Source organism: Sorex araneus, chromosome X (genome assembly GCF_027595985.1).
Source record: "Sorex araneus isolate mSorAra2 chromosome X, mSorAra2.pri, whole genome shotgun sequence".
Taxonomy (NCBI): domain Eukaryota; kingdom Metazoa; phylum Chordata; class Mammalia; order Eulipotyphla; family Soricidae; genus Sorex; species Sorex araneus.
In genome coordinates, this window is record NC_073313.1 from 278,567,762 (window position 1) to 278,589,255 (window position 21,494).

At 49.2% G+C, this 21,494-nt stretch overlaps 1 protein-coding gene across 1 annotated transcript; it reads left to right on the top strand.

Moving 5' to 3' along the window:
* Window positions 1-1,212: 1,212 nt before the first annotated feature.
* Window positions 1,213-20,538, top strand: EPCAM (epithelial cell adhesion molecule). The gene is made up of 9 exons (XM_055121297.1): window positions 1,213-1,421; window positions 4,474-4,581; window positions 5,219-5,459; window positions 6,730-6,795; window positions 8,609-8,672; window positions 9,945-10,046; window positions 11,550-11,750; window positions 14,801-14,845; window positions 20,455-20,538. The coding sequence occupies exons 1-9, from the start codon at window positions 1,349-1,351 to the stop codon at window positions 20,536-20,538; spliced, it is 984 nt and encodes a 327-aa protein (XP_054977272.1). The 5' UTR covers window positions 1,213-1,348.
* The last annotated feature ends 956 nt before the right edge of the window (window positions 20,539-21,494 follow it).

The window sequence follows — 21,494 nt, forward strand, 5'->3', positions numbered from 1 at the left end:
CAGATACTGAAAGGTAATCATGTATATCCCTTTACCTACTTTCAACACTCAGTTCTTGTCCAGAGCTATCATTTCCATCTATTACTGTCATACTGGTCCCTGCTCTATCCTAATGTTTCTATGTCACCTTGTCTCTTTTGGACTCCTCTAGTGATTTCTTAAGCAGAAAAGTCTTTTAAAAAACAGATTATAGTATCAGTTAACAAAAATTACTCCGAAAAGTGTTTATAACTTAACAGTTATTAAGGGGTCTTTCATTAGTTCTTTTGAGAATGCAAGAATAGCGTATTGTTAAATCCTTTGACACTGAAATAAATTGTCCTCTATATTTTTTCTGGACTGGAACGATAGCACAGCCGGTAGGGCGTTTGCCTTGCACGCAGCCCACCCTGGTTCGATTCCTCCATCCCTCTCGGAGAAGAGTATCCTGCCCCCAAGGCAGGGCCTGGCAAGCTCCCCCTGTAGAATTCGATATGCCAAAAACAGTAACAAGTCTCACAAATGCAGACGTTGCTGGTGCCCTCTGGAGCAAATCGATGAGCAATGGGATGACAGTGCTACAGTGATACTTTTTCCAAGGCCTCACCATGATTCTTTTAGGTTTTTCCGTCACCGTGGGTTATGCTTAGTTACTCCGAGCACCCTCAGGGGTCCCTCTGAGGGTGCTCGGAGACCCTATGGGATGGGGGATCCGATGGGGTCGACGCAGTGCTCTGCGCGCTGTGCCCTCTCTGCAGCCCTCCAACACTCCTTCACGTTAACGGAAACGGAGTGGTCTCACTGCCAGCACCCGACTCGGTGAGTCCCCTACCCCCGCCCGGCAGGGCCTTCTTAGCGACAGGCGACAGGCCGGTCACAAGGAAGAGCAGGGTCTGTCTCCGGCCGCAGTGGCAGGGGCGCGCGCCAAGGTCGCCTGCCCAGCTGCGCCCGCGCAGTCTCCTGCCTCTTTGTCCCCCGGTAGGGGCCGCCCCCTCGGCCTCGCCACCCGCCTCAGGTCCCGGGGAGAGCAGCCCCGGTGCCCCCAGTGGAGCCGGCGCACCTGGCGGCGGGGGAGGGGCGGCTGGTGACTCACGGCGGGAGGCGGCGGCGGGGCGGGGCCGCCAGGTGGAGGCGCCAGGTGGGGCCGCGCCGCGCGCACTCGGCGTCCCCGACCCGGCCCGCGCGCACCTGCACCGACCCCGGCCCCCGGCCCGCGAGCCCCGACCCCGGCCCGGCCCGTCCGCGAGCGCCTGCGCCGACCCCGGCCGGCGAGCCCCGACCCCGGCCCGCCCGCAAGCGCCTGCACCGACCCCGGCCGGCCGGACCCCGCGGAGCCCGTCGCCGTCGCCGTCGCCGTCGCCGTCGCAGCATGGCGCCCCTGCAGGGCGCGCTCGGGCTCCTGCTGGCCCTGGCCGCGGCCACGCTGGCCGGCGCGCAGTCAGGTGAGGCCGGGCGGGGCGGTCGCGGCGGGAAGGGCCGGGGACCCCCGGGGGCCCCCGCCCGCGCGCACTGACGCGTCCCCGGGCGGCAGCGGGGGCGCCGGGTCGTTCTCTGCCGCGGGGCCGGGGCCGGGGGCCGGGGGAGCGGGGCCCGCTGGGACTCGGTCGGGGACAGGGGCCTCGGGGAGCGGGAGCGCTGGGGACTTCTGGGACTCGGGGACAGGGGCCCGGGGGACAGGGCACGCCGGGACAGCGGGGCCTCGGGGTCAGGGGCCGGGGGCCGGGGGCCTGGGGCCGGGGGCGGCGGGGCGGCGGGGCCTCGGGGACGGGGACGGGCGCCCGGAGCTGCCGGGCCGCCGTGCACCTGCGCCCGCGGTCTCCTGGCCGGTGGTGGGTGGGCGGGCGGCGGGCGCTTTCCTTAGGACCCCCTGGGCCGAGCCCCCGCGTTCGCGGTGGAGGCGCAGCAGTACCGGCAGCGTTACGTGCTAAACGCAGACGTCGGACAAAAGCTTGAAGACCAGTGTCCTCCCTCGGAAGAAGTCCCGTGGTTAAATAATGAGTTTATTTCTCTTTTAGACATCACGTTAATCCTAAACGCAGTTTTGTGCCAGCAGTGTGTACCGTTCCCTAAAGGGCAAGTTTCCACTTCTTGTAGCCTGCAAAGCACGATTTATTGTGATTTCTGATTATTGTTTGGCGCCCACCGCCCTGCCCGCCTGCAGGGTTTAAGCTGTGAGAGAAGTGTGCGACATCTCCTTGTCCAAACGAGGCGCTGTTCGCTTGAGTATTTTTTCTTCTTAATCCGGAATAAATACCTTGACTGCTCTCTGTTGTGAATAGGTGGCTAGGAGTGAAGTGGACAGCTGACGAGGCGTTCTGGGAAAAGTTAATTTCTTTCTTCGTTTGTACCAAGACCTGAATTCATTTCACTTTGAAAATCATCTTAAAGTGTTTCTTGCCTCCAGTTTGAGGGGAAAGACTGAACTTAAAGGGGCCGGAGGGGTAGGACGGCGGGGAGGGCAAGCAAGGCCTTTTTGTGCTGCAAGGCTGACCAGGGTTCCATTCCTGGCATCCCACATGGTCCCCCAAGCACCGCGGGGGGTGATTCCAGAGTGCAAAGCCGGGAGTAGCCCCTAAGCATTGCCGTGTGACCTAAAAAGCAAATAATTAATTGTTTAAGAAAAAATACGAAACATAAACCAAAGTGCCAGTACTTACTATGTACAGACCATTGTATCTGACAGGTCTTTTAATTTCAAAAGAATTTTTTTGTTTGTTTTGTTTTGGGGCTACACCCAGTGCCTCCGTCCCCCGGCTGTAGGCTCACTCCCAACTGTGCTGGGGATCAAACTTAGGACCTCACCAGCAAGGCCAGTGCTGGACTACTGAGCCCCACTCCCAGTGCTGAGAGCCTTTCAAATTTCGTGTTTTGGCTTGAAAAAATGTGCTTTGAGGAGGGTGGTAAGGTGCGGTATGACGACAGAGATTCAACTTTCCTTTTGGGATCTCCATAGGCTATTATAGATGTGGTTCATAGTGATTATAATTTAAACAGAAAAAAATTAAAGACAACTTGTAATATGAATTCAGTATAAAAATTCTTTGGTTTAGGGACCAGATAATACAGGAACCAAAAAGAATTAAATGGACTTGTCAATTGAAAGTTAAGATGAATTGTTGAGAGTCTTAGCTCTAACTACTAAACTAACATTAATACTCAAGATGGGCTACTTGGGGTCACTTTCAACATTGGGTGTAGCTGGGGCCAAGAAAAGTGTAGGCACTTGCCTTCCACACAGCCAACCCAGGTTGGACCCCCGGCAACCCGTCTGCTTCCTCGAGTACCGCCAGGAGTGATCCCTGAGTATAGAGCCAGGAATAAGCCCAGAGCACTTCTGGAGGTGACCCTCAAATCAAAATCAAATAAAGCTGAGAGAATAATAAGAAATGTGGGGAGGGGACTTGGGGGTCGTGCGGCTGTGAATTATTCACAGATCCTAGAATTGCGATTTTGTCTTTTCGGACAACTCTCAGCAGTGCTCTGGGCCTGCTCTGAGCTCAGTGTAGTTGACCTGCCGTGCTAGGCTCCACCCGGCTCCGGCATGCAGGGAGCCTGGGGTCCGGGCCCAGGAAGAGCTGGTGACCTCCAGCCAGTGGTTCATCTTGCGGGAGGAAAGAAGCTAAAATCAGGCATCTTTTAAAGGCTGAAATTTGGAGAGCTGGATTATTCTTTGTTAAACAGGACGGAGTGATAGGACAGCTGTAGGGCCTTTGCCTTGCTCAGGGCTGACCCAGTTTGAATCCCAGGTTCCCATTTCCTCTCGGGAATGAGCCCTGAGTGCCCTGGGTGTGGCCCCCAAACCCAAACCCAACAAACAAAGCAACCAAAATTAACTATCCAATGTTAGAGTCCTCAGGAATGCTTTTTTTTTTTTTTTGGCTTTTTGGGTTACACCCAGTGACGTACAGTGCTTGGGGGACAATTGAACCTGGGTTGGCAGCACGAGAGGCAAACACCCTATCCGCTGATCTATCCCCCAGCCCCAGGCTTTTTAATTTTTAATTTTTTTTTCTTTTTGGGTCACACCTGGCGATGCTCAGGGGTTACTCCTGGCTCTGCACTCAGGAATTACCCCTGACGGTTCTCAGGGGACCATAAGGGATGCTGGGAATAGAACCCAGCAAGGCAAACACCTTCCCCGCTGTGCTATCACTCCTGCACCAGGAATGCTTTTTTAGATGATTTTCCTATAAGTTGGACATTATTGTGAGAATATAATTTAGCTGCGACACCAGAATTGATAGTTGTTAGATTCACATTTTGGTTTTTTTTTTGTTTGTTTTTTTTTGCTTTTTGGGTCACACCCGGCGATGCACAGGGGTTACTCCTGGCTCTGCACTTAGGAATCACTCCTGGTGGTGCTCAGGGGACCATATGGGATGCTGGGAATCGATCCTGGGTCGGCCGCGTGCAAGGCAAACGCCCTACCTGCTGTGCTTTCGCTCCAGCCCCTAGATTCACATTTTAATGAGTATTTTTCCCCCCTTCCTGTAGACTGTGTCTGTGAAAACTATAAGTTGACAACCAACTGCTCCCTGAACTCGAATGGCCAATGCCAGTGCACTTCGCTCGGCACGCAGCATACTGTGGTCTGCTCAAAATGTAAGTAGTGTGTCTTCATGGCCTGTCCAGCGCACTCACATCTGAGGATCTTTCCTTCATGCCTGGATATGGAAAGTTTTGGCATCGGATCACGTGTGAAGCAGTTTGTTTCCTAGCAAAGCTCTTGCCTTTAGAAAGTGAGAATGGGAATATCTAAGTCTATCATAATCCTTGGCCTTAGGAGTTTGGATTAAAACGTTCCCCCTTAATCACCAAGTATAATGTGGTCGGACGCCATGCGGGGGAAGGGTGATGTGGGCCGAATACAGACTAGAGACTGAACACAGTGGCAGCTCAACACCTTTATTGCAAACCACAACACCTAATTAGAGAGAGAGAACAAAAGGGAATGCCCTGCCACAGTGGCAGGGTGGGGCAGGGGGGGTGGGAGATGGGATTGGGGAGGGTAGGAGGGATGCTGGGTTTACTGGTGGAGAGTGGGCACTGGTGAAGGGATGGGTTCTCAAACTTTGTATGAGGGAAACATGAGCACAAAAATGTATAAATCTGTAACTGTACCCTCACAGTGATTCACTAATTAAAAATAAATAAATTTAATAAAAAAAAACCCGTTCCCCCTTAAGTGTAAAATTGCACCGTTGATTCTTCTCAGATTGATGTTAAGTTTTCTTTCCAGTGGCTTCCAAATGTTTGGTGATGAAGGCGGAGATGAGTAGCAGCAAGGCTGGGAGAAGAGTGAAGCCCGAGGGCGCCATCGAGAACAATGATGGGCTCTACGACCCCGAGTGTGACAACATGGGGCTCTTCAAGGCCAAGCAGTGCAACGGCACCACCACGTGCTGGTGTGTGAACACTGCTGGTGTCCGCAGGACCGACAAGGCCACCGAAATGACCTGTTCCGAGAGAGTGCGGACCTAGTGAGTTGGGGCTGCCCAGCCTGCTTTTTCGTGCTTCTTTTCAATGCTTTTTGTCATGCTTATTTACTTTCATTTTTTCTCTTTGGGTCACACCCGGCAATGTTCAAGGGTTACTCCTGGTTCTGCACTCAGGAATTACTCTTGGCGGTGCCCAGGGTACGGGATGCCGGGCACCGAACCCGGGTTGGCCGCGTGCAAGGCAAACGCCCTCCCCGCTGTGCTATGGCTTTGGCCCCCATTGCCGAGTTTATTTTTTCAATACGCAGTTAGATGTTGTGGGGCCGCATAGAAGCTGCCAAAGAGCTGTGCAGTGAGAAGCCTTGTCCCTAGGGCCCCAGCTAACCTGCCTCCCTAGGACCGACGTCGCCAGCTCAGCAGCCTGGCAGGGTGTACGAGTTTACTAGCAGTATAGTTTCCTGACGCTTTCTGTTTGGGATGGCTTTTGTTTTGCCGACTGAACTGGTATTTCTAGTGTTTTTGTTTTGCCTATGAAACAATTTTCCTTTTGTAATTTAGATTAAAACTCTTCAACATTTTACTGGGCTGGCAGTGCCCAGATTGAACGGGCAGGGCCAGTGGTCTCTCACCAATGCTAGCCCACCGTTAGCCAGTATTTTCAAGTATTTTCAAGTTAGTGTTTGGTATATGACCATTGACGCTATTAGAATATTGGCTCATTGATGGTGTTTAAAAGTGATTAGTGGTTATCTTCCAGATTGTGTAACATAAAGAAACAGAAACTCAAGCTAGTTTTAGCCTAAATGATTTTATTGGAAGGGATGGAAACCAGAGAGCGGTCAAGGCAGGCACTGTTTCCTTCTTCTGGGACTTCGAGGTTACTTGTCTGTTGGTGCCTGGTGGACACCAGGTGGACATGGCCCAGCGTGACAACTAAATTTGACTTGATGTGACCTAGTGTGGTAGCCAGAGGCCAGAGAATTAGTGTTGGGTATGGCACCCTCTCCTGGATAAATTCATTGGGCCATCCCAGGTTGTGCCTGGGGCTATTCCCAACTCTGCCTGGTGGCTGCTCCTGGCAGTACTGGTGGCCTGTGGGACTTGGGATAGAAGCAGGATTTGCAGCACAAAGGGCAGGAGTCTCAGCCCTGTGTTATCCCCTGGCCTTGAGATAAATTCTTTATGAAAGACTTACGGCTGGGGAGGAAATAAAAGGCACATCTATTGCATAAATACTTTCTGTTACTTCTTCTGCAGCCCTAATAAAAGACTGAGTTGTTATTGTCAATCACTGTTGTCTTTTACTCTACAGCTGGATCATCATTGAACTAAGACATAAAAAGAGAGAAAAGCCTTTTGAAGTTGAAAGTTTGAGGACGTAAGTGCTAAGAATATGAAATCCACTGTTTGCATAGGTGGCATTCAAATCCATTCACCATTAGGAAACTATAACAACTTCAAGTGCTTTTGCATTTTCCTGAAAGGAAGATATTAAAAATAATGTTTCTAACCTTTTAAAATTGATTTGTAAGAATGGGACAAATGTCCATAGCACCCTTCACTTTTTTTTTTTTTTTTTTGCTTTTTGGGTCACACCTGGTGATGCTCAGGGGTTACTCCTGGCTTTGTAACTACTCCTGGCGGTGCTTGGGGGACCATATGGGATGCTGGGAATCAAACCCTGGTTAGCCGTGTGCAAGGCAAACGCCCTACCCGCTGTGCTATCGCTTCAGGCCCCTTTAGTGCCCCTCACTTGTCCTCAGCAAGCATCTCGCCCTGTTCCCCTTTCATAGTGCTGGGCTTGGTCCCAGACCTCATGCATGCTGACCTGGCACTCCACGGCTAAGCCACATTTCCCCTGGATATGTGTATGTGTGTGAGTTTGCTGTGTAATTCCTCATGCTGTAGGAACTTTTCCAGAGCCATGTGAGAGCAGGTTGTGACATGTCCCTTGTGTGTGGGGGAGGTTTAGGCCCCCTGAATAGTGCTCAGGGAGTCGGATGAGGCTGTGCAGGAAACCGTTGGCGTCTTGCAAGGCAAGCACAGAAACCCTGTGCTGTCTTTGGTCCCCACATTATGTCTCTCTTCGGTTGGGTTTTTGGGGGTTACAATCATTGTTGCACGACCCCTGGTGGTGCTCAGGGGACTTGGTTGTCCCCAGGAATCGGGCCAGGCTCTGCTCCAGTACGGTTGGGCTGCCCTGTCTCTCTGGCCCAACATCATGCCCTTTCGGTCCTGGTTTGTTTTTCTAGGAACAAAAGGCATTTGCTTACATAGTCAGTGTGCACCTAGCAGATTTAGGGAAAGTCCTGGTTTTGGCCTTGGGCTTAACCTGCCAGTACCCCGAGCGTGCTCCCAGCTAGGTGCTCAGTGCTCAGGATCACTCTGGCCGTGACGGAGCCCATGTCTCCCCCTTGGGAAGCCTGCACTCGCTTTCTGAGCGATCGTTCCAGCCCAAATTGCCCGAATTCTGAAATGTAATTTTATATGTCACTGTTTCAGTCTTCCCAAGTCGTTCTTTGTAGCTGTTTACTGTCCTCTGTTCAGGAGCCAGACTAGGGTTATGTGTTATATTTAGTTTGTTATTGCTTAGCCTCTTACTGGAATGATGTCTAGTCTCTATTTTTTCATTGTACTGATATTTTTGAAGAATATAGACAAATTGTTTCTCTTTGCATTTTGGGCTACTCCTGGCGATGCTCAGAGGTAACTCCTGGCTCTGCATTCAGGAGTCAGTTCAGGTGGTGCTTGGGACCGTACAGGATACAGGGGATCAAACTCGGGTCAGCTGCCTGCAAGGCAAGCTCCCTACCCACTGCCCTACTGCTCTGGCCCTGGCAGATGGTTTCTTTACTGTCCCTGTGGTGCTAGGACTATGGCCTCACATATTTACCACTGAGACCTTCCCTGGGTTCTACAGATTCTTCGAAAACAAAGTACCAAATATGATTTTTTTTTTTTCTTTTTGGGTTATAGCCAGCAATGCACAGGGGTAACTCCTGGCTCTGCACTCAGGAATTATCCCTGGTAGTGCTCAGGGGACCATATGGGATGCTGGGAATCAAATCCAGGTCGGCCACGTGCAGGGCAAACACCCTACCCACTGTGCTATTGCTCCAGCCTCCCAAATATGATTCGTAATGTTATAAATAAAGTATAGACATTTTTTAAAAACAAATTTTTCCTTACAGAGCACTCATCCAAGTAATATCATCTCGTTATCAACTGGATCCAAAATTTATCACAAATATTTTGGTAAGATATTTTTATTATTTTTTTGGGTGAGAGTTTACTTTTATTTTTTATTTTCCTATTATTTTTTGGGGTCAACCATGTACAAGGCAAACACCCTACTCACTGTGCTATTGCTCCAACCCCAAGTCCCTAGTGATTTTAATTTAATGCAAATTTCATATGATTGTTTCCCTTCTACAGCTCTGAAAAACTTTAGTTTACCATTAAAGAAAGTGTAATGTCTCAGTATCATTGCATGCGCTACTATGGTTTACTGGAAATCTTCAGGATTCTTAATTTTGTTGCATATTTACTGTTCTCAGCTTCAAGGAGCCAGGCCTAACGAGGGTTCCCCGAACTTCTCAACTGTGGTTGAAAATGCTAGAATAAAGTGAGGGAGCTCTAGACTGTGTGAGAGCTCTGAATTGTGTGAGGGAATTCTTTTTTTTTTTTTTTTTTTTTTTTTTTGCTTTTTGGGTCACACCTGGCGATGCACAGGGGTTACTCCTGGCTCTGCACTCAGGAATTACCCCTGGCCGTGCTCAGGGGACCATATGGGATGCTGGGATTTGAACCCGGGTCGGCCGCGTGCAAGGCAAACGCCCTACCCGCTGTGCTATCTCTCCAGCCCCTGTGTGAGGGAATTCTTGAGGAAACAATAAAGGCAATAGCACTTTATTCCTAAGTGCTTCAAGATTAAAACTGGTGTGGTTTGTAATGAGAGGGGAGTGTTACATATTTTTGTTCCCTGAAAGCATAATATAGCATATTACATTTTGGGTTTCATTTCTTTTGTGTTTTAGCTTAGTTTTTTTTTTTTTTTTTTTAAATTTTGAAGGCCACACCCAACAATGCTCAGGGGTTACTCCTGGCTCTGTGCTCTGGAATAATACCTGGCAGGGCTCAGAGGACCTTATGGGGACTCTACCCTGGGTTGGCTGTGTGCAGGGCACGCCCTACCCACAATATTCTTTCCAGCTCTGTCTTTTAGTTTTAACTAAAGTGGTTCTAACCAGATGCTATCTTTTATATGAATACATTTTAATCGTCTTTGAAGTAGAATATTCTCTTGCAAAGAAAATGTTCATTGTAATTGCATTGCAGCTTTACCCAAAGATTTAAAAAAATGAAATGAGTGATAAACTCAGTTACCAGTTACACACTAATGGGAAAAAACACCCTCATTATACATAAAACACAGGTTACAGAAAGTTAACCTGTGACTTAGGACAATGAAACCTTCATGTGGTTTTGATTATGTTATTAATTTGTGTTTTCCCATTTTCCTCCCAGTATAAGAATGATATTATCACTATTGATCTCATGCAAAACTCTACTCAAAAAACCCAGAGTGATGTGGATATTGCTGATGTGGCTTATTACCTTGAAAAAGATGTGAGTATAATGTTCCCTGTTTTTTTGTTGTTAGTTGGTTTAATAATGTCTGTTATGCCTCAGTGGACTCAAAATTTTTCACTGTTTCTCCTCTTAGAGAGAAATCTTTCTTCTGGCTGATGTGTGTACGGATCTCTCCAAATCTCTGACTTCTCTCTGCTGCGTGCGCAGATCGCTCCCTCCTCTGCCTGGCCCTTGCAGGCCTCTCCCACCTGATAGATGCACATATCTGTCTCCTCTCCAATGGCTCTTGTGCTGTGGTTGGTTCTGTCCTTGCTATTGCGCCTTTTACTATTGCCTTCTTGCTTCTTTTTAAAGGGTGTTCGCAGCTGTGCTTACGGGGTCCTGGGGCCCATGTCGAAGGTGCCAAGGGCCCAGGCCTACTGGGGATTGACCTTGGCCTCCTCCTGTCAAGCTTGAGCCCTAGCCCTCTGAGCTGGCCCCTCTCCCCTGGGGGGGTAGGATGGTCTGTCCTTGCCTCTGATATGGGGGGCTACTCTTTGCTTGTTCCCGGGGGACCGCGCGGTGCCAGGGCCTGACCCAGGCCTCCTGCAGGCTTCATGCGTGTTCCAGCTCTTAGGGCTGTTTCCCTGGCCCCGCAATCCTCTTTCTTACCATGACTGTGGATTTATACCTTTTATCAAATGGTTCTACCTAGAATATGTTTTTGTAATTATTACTCCTTACCCTTTGGCAGTTACTTAGTTGTTTAGTCTTCCCCTATTCTATGTCCGTGAATGAGAGGCCACGTGAGACAGCATGGTGGGAAGGAGAGTGCACGTGTGGCACAAGTCTGATCCTTGGCTCACGGTGTGGTTCCCTGAGCACCGGACTGGAGTAGCCCTGAATACCTCCAGGTGTGGCTCAAAAAAATAAATCAAAAAGCAACTCACCAAAGAGACTATGTTAGAAATGTCTGACTAATATGATTAAGATAGTTTGCCTGGGACCAGAGAGATAGTACAGTGGGCTATACTTCTGTGTGTGTTCAATATTTGCCCATACTGTATTAGTTTCATTCTATTTTTTTTTTTTTTAAGTTTTTGGAGCACACTCAGATGCCCAGGAGTTACTCTTGGCTCTGCACTCAGGAATCATTCCTGGTGGTGCTCAGGACACCATATGTGATATCAGGGATAAACCCAGGTTGGCTGCATGCGGACCTTACCTGCTGTACTATTGCTCCAGCCCCCATATGAGATTATTATCACAGGAAACCAGAGAGATTGTTGGCGGCAGTACTGTTAGTACATAATTGGTGTGTAATTATGTGTCCATGGTCGGTTTTCTTTTTTCTGACCTTTGGGCCACATCCGCTGGTGCTCAGGGCTTGCTTCTGGTTCTGTGTTCAGGGATCATTCCTGGCAGGGCTGTGGGGACCACATGGGGTGCTGGGGATCAGATCAGGGTTGGCCTCGTGCAAGGCAGGTGCCTTAACTGCCTCACCATCTCTCAGCCCCGAGTGGTTGGTTTTGTTTTAAATTGCTCTTCTCCTCACTATAGGTCAAAGATGAATCCTTGTTCCTTAACAAAAAAATGGACCTGACAATAGACGGAGAACAACTGCAACTGGATCCTGGTCGAACTTTAATTTATTATGTTGATGAAAAACTACCAGAATTTTCAATGCAGGGTCTGCAAGCTGGGATCATTGCTGTCATTGTGGTCGTCACATTAGCAGTTATAGCCGGAATTGTTGTGCTGGTGAGTACGGAACAAGTAAATTCTCACTGAGAGGAGTGTTTTTCCAAGAAGAGGAGATAAATGAAAGAGCCATATCTGTGCTCCAAAACAGCGATGAGCCAGATATTTTTTTTTTTTTTTTGCTTTTTGGGTCACACCTGGCGATGCACAAGGGTCACTCCTGGCTCTGCACTCAGGAATTACCCCTGGCGGTGCTCAGGGGACCATATGGGATGCTGGGAATCGAACCCGGGTCGGCCGCGTGCAAGGCAAACGCCCTACCCGCTGTGCTATCACTCCAGCCCCCAATGAGCCAGATATTTTTTAAAAAACTCTCTACATTCATGAGCTGGTGGCTTTTTTTTTTTTTGCTTTTTGGGTCACACCCGGCGATGCACAGGGGTTACTCCTGGCTCTGCACTCAGGAATTACCCCTGGCGGTGCTCAGGAGACCATATGGGATGCTGGGAATCGAACCCGGGTTGGCCGCGTGCAAGGCAAACGTCCTACCTGCTGTGCTATCGCTCCAGCCCCGAGCTGGTGGCTTTTTATCTAGTAGGCATTTTATAAAGGATACTTATTTGAGACTAGCTCAACATCTCAAAGGACAGTTTTGCTTGTTTCATACAGCAAATATCCATCAGTTCTACTCACAGCGAACAATCAAACACTCCTACCAGAATTGGTATCAAATATTTGGATGCTGAATCCATTCAATGAAATGGAACCACCACCAAATTCCAGTTAACACATAAAAGAATTAAGAGTAATAAACAAAGAGTTAAAAGTGAGAAACAGGGCCGGAGCCATAGTACAGTAGGTAGGATATTTGCCCTGTAAGCAGCCGGCCTCCCATATTGTCCCCCAAGCACTGCAAGGAGTAATTCCTGAGTGCAGAGCCAGGAGAAACCCTTGAGCATTGCTGGGTGTGACCCAAAAAGCAAAAAAAAAGAGAAAAACATAAAGTAAAAATTCTAAATAGAAGGGCTAGAGAGATAGTAGAGAGGCAAAATTGTTTCCCTTGCACACAGCTCACCCTCCACCTATGGTCCACTGAGCACTGTTAGGAGTGACCCCCGAGCTCAGAGCCAGGAGTAAGCCACTGAGCATTGTCAAATATGACCCAAAATCTCCCTCCCCAAATACTAAATAGAGTAGCAAATTTAATCTAGCACTACTTCAGAAAACCATTAATTGGAGAAGCAGTGTTCTAGAAGAGGCTTCAACCTCAGCATCACCAGCTGAAGAATTCAGGAACTTGAGGAGCTTGTGTTTTCTGCTCTGGGTCGGAGAGATAGTGCAGGAGGTAAGGCGCTTGTCTTGGGTGCAGCTGATTCGTTCTGAGTCCCTGGCACTGCTCCGAGTACCGCCAGGTGTGGTGCGCAAACACACAAAGATAGAAAACAAAAACAATGCCAACGTGAAACATTCTGGTTGCTGGAAAGAACTGGGTGGCCGAGTGCATGCACAAGTGCTCGGCTGAATCCCATCCGCTGCCGCGTGGCCCCTAACACTGCTGGCTGTGGCCCCTCTAATAAAGAGGAGTAGGGCAGCTGGATAGCTCAGAGGGCTTGAACACTCTTAACTTGCATGCAGATGCCCAGGTTTGATCCCGGGCACTGATGGATACGACCCACCCCAGAAAGGAGAAAGTGTTTGTCATGGCAAAAGTAGGGCACAGTGAGAGACCAGCGCTTGGGGGCTAGAGAGCGGAGGGGCGTGAACATGCCTTGAATGCAGGAGGCCTGGGCTCCGGCCTCCAGGCACATCAAGGGGTGGCCCCCAAACAAAGCGGGAAGTCAGCAAGGCCCTGTGTTAGTCCAGTGAGGGTGCCTGCCTGCTTGCGGGGCTGTGTCTGCCTATCATCCAGCCAGCCTGGCTTTCATCCTCAGCACCCCACATGGTCCCCTGAGCACAGAGCCAGGAGTAACCCCTGGGCATCACCAGCTGTGGCCCCCAAACAAAAACAAAAGCCAATGATAAACTGGGGGAAATAGTCAAAGTACGAAAAAGAAAAAAAGCATCATTACTACTGTTGAAAAAAAAAAACCACACCAAGAAATGGTATTTGTAATAAATTCTTAGAAACTGATGTATAAATTACAAGAGCGGCAAGAAGTATGAGTCAACAGTTTTTAGAAGTGTTTGACATGTCAAGTAGACATGAAAAACTGGGCATCGAGGGGCTGGAGCAATAGCACAGCTGGTAGGGCGTTTGCCTTGCACGAGGCCGACCCGGGTTTGATTCCCAGCATCCCATATGGTCCCCTGAGCACCACCAGGAGTAATTCCTGAGTGCAGAGCCAGGAGGAACCCCTGTGCATCGCTGGGTGTGACCCAAAAAGCAAAAAAAAGAGAAAAACTGGGCATCAAAATCTATACTTGATCATAGCCAAAAGGCTGAAGGCAATGGGCATAGAAATCTCCTCTGTATGAACTGAACCCATCGCATAAAAATGCTGCTCAAGTTTATATATTAGCCAGGATGGGCAAATTTGGAAGCTTACAGAGTCCATGTCAGTAGGAGAATTAAGGAGTAAGTTATATATATATATATACACACACACACACACAGTATATATACAAGCTGTGTACCACTTGTTATGCAAAAGCTACAAAGAAAAAGACACTTTCTGTAATAGCCCATTTTGATCTGGACGGATTTTTGAGATACTGTTCTAGGCTGTGCAGAGAAATGCAGTGATGTCCCCATTGTCACATCCTTAAGACATATGCATATGTGTATATGTTAGAGTGGAATAGTGGTACAAACACTAAAATACTAAGATATGGAAGGCTGCATAGCAGTCTATAAGCTATGTTACAGATTATTCATTGTTTTCTTGCAGCCTTTGGGTTTTTCTGCTTGTAATAACTTCCCCTCTTCCTCTCCCCTTCAGTAGAGAATTAGTAAGTTGATTAGAATTAGTAATTAATAGTTTACTGTTATTTTCAAATTGAATTTGTTCAGATCGGCATTATGTATGTTAAAGGAGAGAGGGTCGTTCACTTTATATAAACTTTATCTGGATAGCAGACTGAGAGTCGTAATTGATTGTTCTCCCTTTCAGGTTATATCCAGAAAGAGCAGGAGCACAAAGTATCAGAAGGCTGAGGTAAGTGGTCGACTTAATTCAGAAGGTGCTTGTTTAATCTTATTTCCAATAATCGCTGCATCTCCCCAGAATCGGAACTCTCGGTGACACTGTAGACCTTGCCTGGTGCAGTTCTAGATGCAAGGACTCAATAGGGCTCGTACCTAAATTTTTCTGTGAGTTTCGTGGCACCTCACTTTATCTTGAGTTCTGTCTCTGCAGTCATGGAATTAGAAGTCTGACTTTATCTTACAGGGTATCAAATTCAGTTGAATGCTCAGTGTTGAGAGTCGTACTCTTGTGAACTTACGTCAGATCCACTGTGACTAATTGCCTCATTTGTTTGTGCCAGTGAAAATTGAGGGCCAGGGCCAGAGTCTTGGCACAGTGAGTAGGGAGCTGGCCTTACATGTGGTCGACCCAGGCTCGTCCCCAGCATCCCATGTGGTCCCCCGAGCACTGCCAGGAGTAAGTCCTGAGCATGGATTGGGTGTGACTCAAAACAAACAACAAAAAAGAGGTCCAGGGATGTGCCTCACTGGTAGAGTATCTTCTTTACATATGCAAGGTGCAGGGTTTGATTCCAGTACCATATCCCACATTGCTAGGTCTGATCCCAAAACCAAAAAATTAAAGAATTTATATCTTAGTAAATATGACACATACTAGCTTGTCATATGCCCTATTGTGAAACCAAAGCATGAGATTGTCACTTGGAATCAGATCTGAGTATACTTGTCTATGACTGGTATTTCTCTTATGCCCACCAAGGTTGGTACATTTATGTTTTTATAATTCTATATGTACTGTTTACTAATATTTAACCATATTCAAAATGTAAAAGTACCGAGAAAAACCTAAGAGAACGTGTCACCTGGCTGACTGGTTTGGTGACTGCAGGTCTAGGACCCTGTCTAGGACTGAATAGGTCCAAATGCACGGTGAGGGGCCGTGCAGACACTAGCTGGTCCAGTAAGGAAACTTCTGGGGGGACAGAACAGACAGTTTCAGGGTGAAAGGAGTCAGCGGTCGAGTTGGTCTCGTGTTTGGCAAAATGCCGCCAACGGTAGTGGTTGGCGTCTGGTTCATTGTGCCTGCTTGTCATTGTGGGACCTGGGACAAGTCATTTATTCTGAGCATCAATTTCCTCACATGTAAAAGACTGAGGGGTGCCGGAGAGAGAATGCAGGCTCAAGGCACTGACCTTGCCCGTGGCTAGCCCTAATCTGAGTCCCAGCACTGCATGGTTGGCTGAGCTCTGATGGAGTCGCTAGTCAGGTCCCAAACCCCCTCTGGTCTCCATGTGGTTCCCCACAACCACGCAACAAATTAATATTCTAACAAAATGGATTGGTTCTACCTACATTTTTATTTTATTTTTTTTTGCTTTTTGGGTCACACCTGGCAATGCACAGGGGTTACTCCTGGCTCTGCACTCAGGAATTACTCCTGGGGGTGCTCAGGGGACCATATGGGATGCTGGGGATCGAACCTGGGTCGGCCGCATGCAAGGCAAACGCCCTACCCGCTGTGCTATCACTCCAGCCCCTACCTACATTTTTAAAATGGCACAAGTTTGGGGCTGGAGCGGGTAGGGCATTTGCTTTGCAAGAAGTTGACCCGGGTTCAATATCCAGTGTCCCTTATGGTTCTTGGGGCACTGCTAGGAGTAATTCTTCAGTGCCGAGCCAGGAGTAAGTCCAGAGCATGCCTGAGTATGACCCCGCCCCCCCACCCCCACCCCCCAGCAAATAAAAGGCCCAAGTTTAAGAAGTGCCTTAGCTATGTTAAAGGCCTGCCTTATCTACTGCTCGTCTCCTTGGCCACCTCTAAATAGCTAGATTGCGGACTTACAAGTCTCAGAAATGTAGAAGAGAATCATCTCGCTTTCTTCTTTAATAGTTTCTCTTAAAATTTTCTCCAGAGTTTACAAAAGATTGAAAAGTTTAACATATTGTCCCCTTCCCCCCTTTATTTCAGATAAAGGAGATGGGTGAGATGCGTCGGGAACTGTCATAAACTACTATTTTCAAGAGTGCATGGAAGCAGATTTAGTGAATGGATTCGGATTACAAATAGATGATCTCTGGGAGCTGGAGGAGATCTTCACGGACTTCTGCTTCGTTAGTTCATAGCACGTTTCTAACAGTGACATGTGTACACAGATATAAGCAGCTTGAAATTGACTATCAATCTTAAAATTTACAGGTGTCATAGCTGTAGGCAGATCAGATCTGATGTAAAACCCAGAACTTGGCTGCGTATTTTAAATTAGCATAATTTTGAAGTGTGCATTAACTATGTTTCCACACAATGTAGACTTCAAATAACTACTGCCTCATCCACTTCTGATTGAAAGCTGCCTTTCTATTTACTTTGAGTCTTGTACATATAAACTTTTTTTATGAACTATGAAATAAAACATTTTAAAACTGAATTTCCTAACTTTGAGTTGTGATGAATCGGATTTCCTCCTGCTTTGCCTTCAAGAGGCTCAGGTTCCATCCTGGCAAAGAATGGTCCTGTGCACTGCTAGGCGTGGCCAGAAACTGAAGGGGGAGTAACGGAAATGCTTGGGAGGTGCTGGTGAGAGAGTACAGGGTGAGCTTGAATGCAGCTCACCCTGGTTTGATCCCCAGCATCCCATAGGGTCCCCTGAGCACCACCAAGGAGTGATCCCTGAGTGCAGAGCCAGGAGTAACCCCTGAGCATCGCTGGGTGTGGTCCCCTCCAAACCAAAAAGCTCTAGGTTACCCACTCCCCAGTAAGAGATGTTTGAATACTAGCGTGTTCAATATATGTCTAGGGATGTATGTAAGGGTCAGAGAGATAGTACAGCAGGTAGCACACTCGACATGTATGCAGCCGCTGGGTGTGCCTCCCACCCTGAAACCAAAAAAACATATACCGAATAACGTGTAATTTCATACGAATCAATTTCATTTATTTTTAATTTTTGGCTTTTGGGCCACACCTGGTGGTGCTCAGTGCTTACTCCTGCTCTGTGCTCAGGGATCGTCCTGGTGGTGCCCAGGGGCCCCTCTGGGGTGCTGGGGATTCAATGAGTGAATCTAAGGTTCTGTTTTAGAAAAAGATTAGAATTTGACCAGCAGAATTGGAGAATGAACCTTGAATTCTATGGTTAATTGAATTAGAAGCGGCATCTTACAGAAGAAATAATTATGGTTCTAACACATTTTATATGAAGTTACAGTTATAAAAAAATAATGCGAGGGGTTGGAGCTATAGAATAACAGGTATGGTACCACCTCTGGTCCCTTTGCCCCATCAGGAGTGATCCCTGCCTGCAGAGCTAGGGATTAAGTCCTGAGCACTGCTGGGTGTGGCCTAAGCAAGCAGGGACAGAGGGGAAGGGGAGAATCCAGCAGGTAAGGCCCTTTTTATCCATGTATCTGGTTCTGGTTTGATGCCTGGCAGCCCCGTATGATCCCTGTAGCACCCCCAGGAGTGATCCTTGAGCAGAGTCAGGAAGTAACTCCAGAGCACTGCTCCAAAGCCCCCAGCCCTTAAAGTAGTGAAGATACTACTTTTAGTTTATTTTGTCCAGGGCCCACATCAGAGATGCTAGGAGACCAAATTTGATGAGATTGAGCTAGGGGTTCCTATATGCAAAGCCCGTGCTCAGCCATTTGAGCTGTCACCCTGGCCCCCTAGACTTAATGGCTCATGCTTTGCTGATGGTCCCCAAGGTTTCTTAGGCTTTTGTGTAAAACCTACTTAAGCCCCTCCCCTTTGGTAGGATCTGTGACTGTCTCTCCAAGATTATGTTACTGTGACTAGAGTGAAAGCATCCTATAGATACAATTAAAGTTCTCTCTCTCTCTCTTTGCTTTTTGGGTCACACCTGGCGATGCTCAGGGGTTACCGGGCTCTCCAAGAGGGACGGAAGAATCAAACCCAGGTCGGCCACGTCCAAGGCAAACGCCCTACCAGCTGTGCTATCGCTTCAGCCCCCAATTAAAGTTCTTAAAGCACTGCCTGAAAGAGATTCTGGGTGGGCAAGTGGGTTTGATTCTTCCGTCCCTCTTGGAGAGCCCGGCAAGCTCCCCGTGGCGTATTTGATATGCCAAAAACAGTAACAACAAGTCTCACAATGGAGATGTTACTGGTGCCCGCTCAAGCAAATTGATGTGCAATGGGATGACAGTGCTACAGTGCTATTTATTTTATTGAATCACTGTGAGATAGTTACAAAGCTTTCATGATTGAGTTTTAGTCATCCATCACCCTTCCCTCCACCACCAGTGTTCCCAGTACCCCTCCTGACACTCCCACCCCATCCCACCCTCTGGGCAAATATTTAAAAGGTAATATGAGAATGACAGAAAGAGCAGGTTGCTCTATTAGCCATAAAGGAATGTCTCAGGGCCTTGGCTCTCCCAACTGCAGGACAGAATTCAGCCCACAGCCAGGGAGCCTGGAAGGGCGCCCAATTCCAACTGGAGCCGTGCTGACTCTGAGACATCCTGAGGCTGAGAAAACGGCCCAATTAGGCTCAGTCTGATTTCTGACCTATGGAAACAGGTAAGTATGTTTGTGGTATCTTGAGAAGGTAAGCTTGTGATAATTTTGCGAGTAGTAGTTAGCAGTTACAGCTAGTAGAAAATTACAGAATGTTTTAATTTTTATTTATTTTTTGCTTTCTGGGTCACATCCGGCGATGCTCAGGGGTTCCTCCTGGCTCTGCACTCAGGAATTACTCCTGGCGGTGCTCGGGGGACCCAATGGGATGCTGGGAATCAAACCCGGGTCAGCCACGTGCAAGGCAAACACCTTACCCGCTGTGCTGTCGCTCCAGCCCCCATGATTTTTTAAAATTCTAGTTTTTGGAGGGTTTGGGGTTATACACAGAGTTGCTCAGGGGCTATTTCTGGCAGTGCTAGAGACTATATAAGTGCTGGGGTGAAGCATACAAGGCGGACACCTCAACTTCTGTACTTTCACTCTGGCCCAAAGTTATAGATTTTTTTTTTTCCCGAGGGGTGGTGGTGGTGGGGGGAAACCCTGATCTGCTCAGACTTACTCCTCATGGTCTCAAGAGACCACATGGGTGCTGGGGACTGACCCAGGGCCTGCCACTACAGCTGTGCTCTCTCCAGTCCCCAGAGTTACAAAACTTTATAGGGCTCAAGTGCGATCCCTGAGGCTAATGGCCAGAGCGGGTGCCCAGGCTTGAGGCTGGGAATTCCCACCTGGGGCCTCTGAGCAGGAATCTGGTGCCAACCTGAACTGACTTACTCGCTTGGTGGAAGTTGCAGAAAATCTGCCCCTAGGGCAGGGGTGGTCAGCTAGAGCCCGTAGGCGGCCCCACCTGTTTAATGGGGTCGAGAGCGTTGGCATTTCTAAGGGTTGGAGGGGAAAGAGGACTGTGTCCATAAACAAAATAGTACTGGAGCTCATTATACTCTGCCGTCTTCACAGGCCCCTGGCTGTTTTGCATTAGACAACGGCTGGTTTCGAGTTGCCCGACAGACCTGTCCCCGAGGGCCCTGGCTGTGACCCACCTTCACAGAGGGCTGGTGACCAAGCCTGAGCTTTGACTCCGGTCCTGTCCAGGAAGCTGGCTGACCGGGGACACTGGCCGCTCCCCTGGGGTGCTGCCCTTTCAGGGCTGGGGGCTCCAGCGCTGTCTCCCGCGCCCTCAGCTGACAAAACTGCAGATATTCTGGCTCACGGGCCAGAGGATGCTCTAGGCGTCCAGGGACCCGCGAGGGGGGCAAGGCGCGAGGACGGCGGGTAGGACTCTAGGTGTGCACAAGGCAGACCCTTAAGCCCCTCCGGAGCCTCTCCAGGAGTGACTCCTGAGCACAGAGCCAGGAGTAAGCCCTGAGCATCGCTGGGTGTGACCCCAAAACACCAAAAAACAAAACAAAACAAAACAAAACAAGATGTTGGGCATAGAAGACGCTGTAGCCAGTAGCTAGCTCACTTTCTCTGCCTCTTAAGACAGTCAGTTCTAATCCTCCCGTGTTGTAACTGCATTTTAATCGGGTCGGTGTTTCCTAAACCCAGGCGGTGGTCGCTGCGGGTGAGACTGGCCCTCACCACTCGGCCTCGGCCCCGCCGGAGGAGGGCTGGTTCGGAAAACGGGTGCGGGAACGGTCCTACGCCGTCTCCGCAGCCTGGGGTGCGCCCCGGGCCGAGCGTCTCCTTCCCTCTGGTTCCGGGGACCCGGGGCTCGGGCAGGCGGACAGGTGGGCTGCGCCAGCCGCTGCAAAGGCCCGGCCCCAACACCTGTGCAAAGTGGGTAACTCCGCCACTCAGCGTGAAGCCAAATCAAGGCCACCCCGCCCGGGCTCGACCCCCGGCATCCCCCACGGTCCTCCAAGCACCGCCAGGAGTGGTTCCTGAGCGCACAGCCGGGAGGAGCCCCTGAGCATCGCCGCGTGTGGCCCCCAAACAAAAACCTGAACCCACGCTGACTTTCCTCGCTCCTTACTACTGACTTCTAGGAAGCGCCTGGTTGCCCCTCCCTCTCCTGAGTTCCACACCTTGGGAGTCGGCCTCAGACAGAGAACACTAGCACGCACTTCGGTCCGAGAAGGTGCATCTGCAGAGACGATGCAGAGACCAGGTTTGAAAACGTTCCTAAACAACGCAGCAGCTTTCCACCCACCCGGCTCCCCCCGCGGCGCAGCCCCCAAGAACC

Excerpts from the sequence above, each read along its gene's own strand:
- EPCAM (XM_055121297.1), top strand. The coding sequence starts at position 1,349 with ATGGCGCCCCTGCAGGGCGCGCTCGGGCTCCTGCTGGCCCTGGCCGCG. Across the intron at positions 5,460-6,729 it reads TCCGAGAGAGTGCGGACCTA|CTGGATCATCATTGAACTAA; the intron begins GTGAGTTGGGGC and ends TTTACTCTACAG. Across the intron at positions 11,751-14,800 it reads TAGCCGGAATTGTTGTGCTG|GTTATATCCAGAAAGAGCAG; the intron begins GTGAGTACGGAA and ends TCTCCCTTTCAG.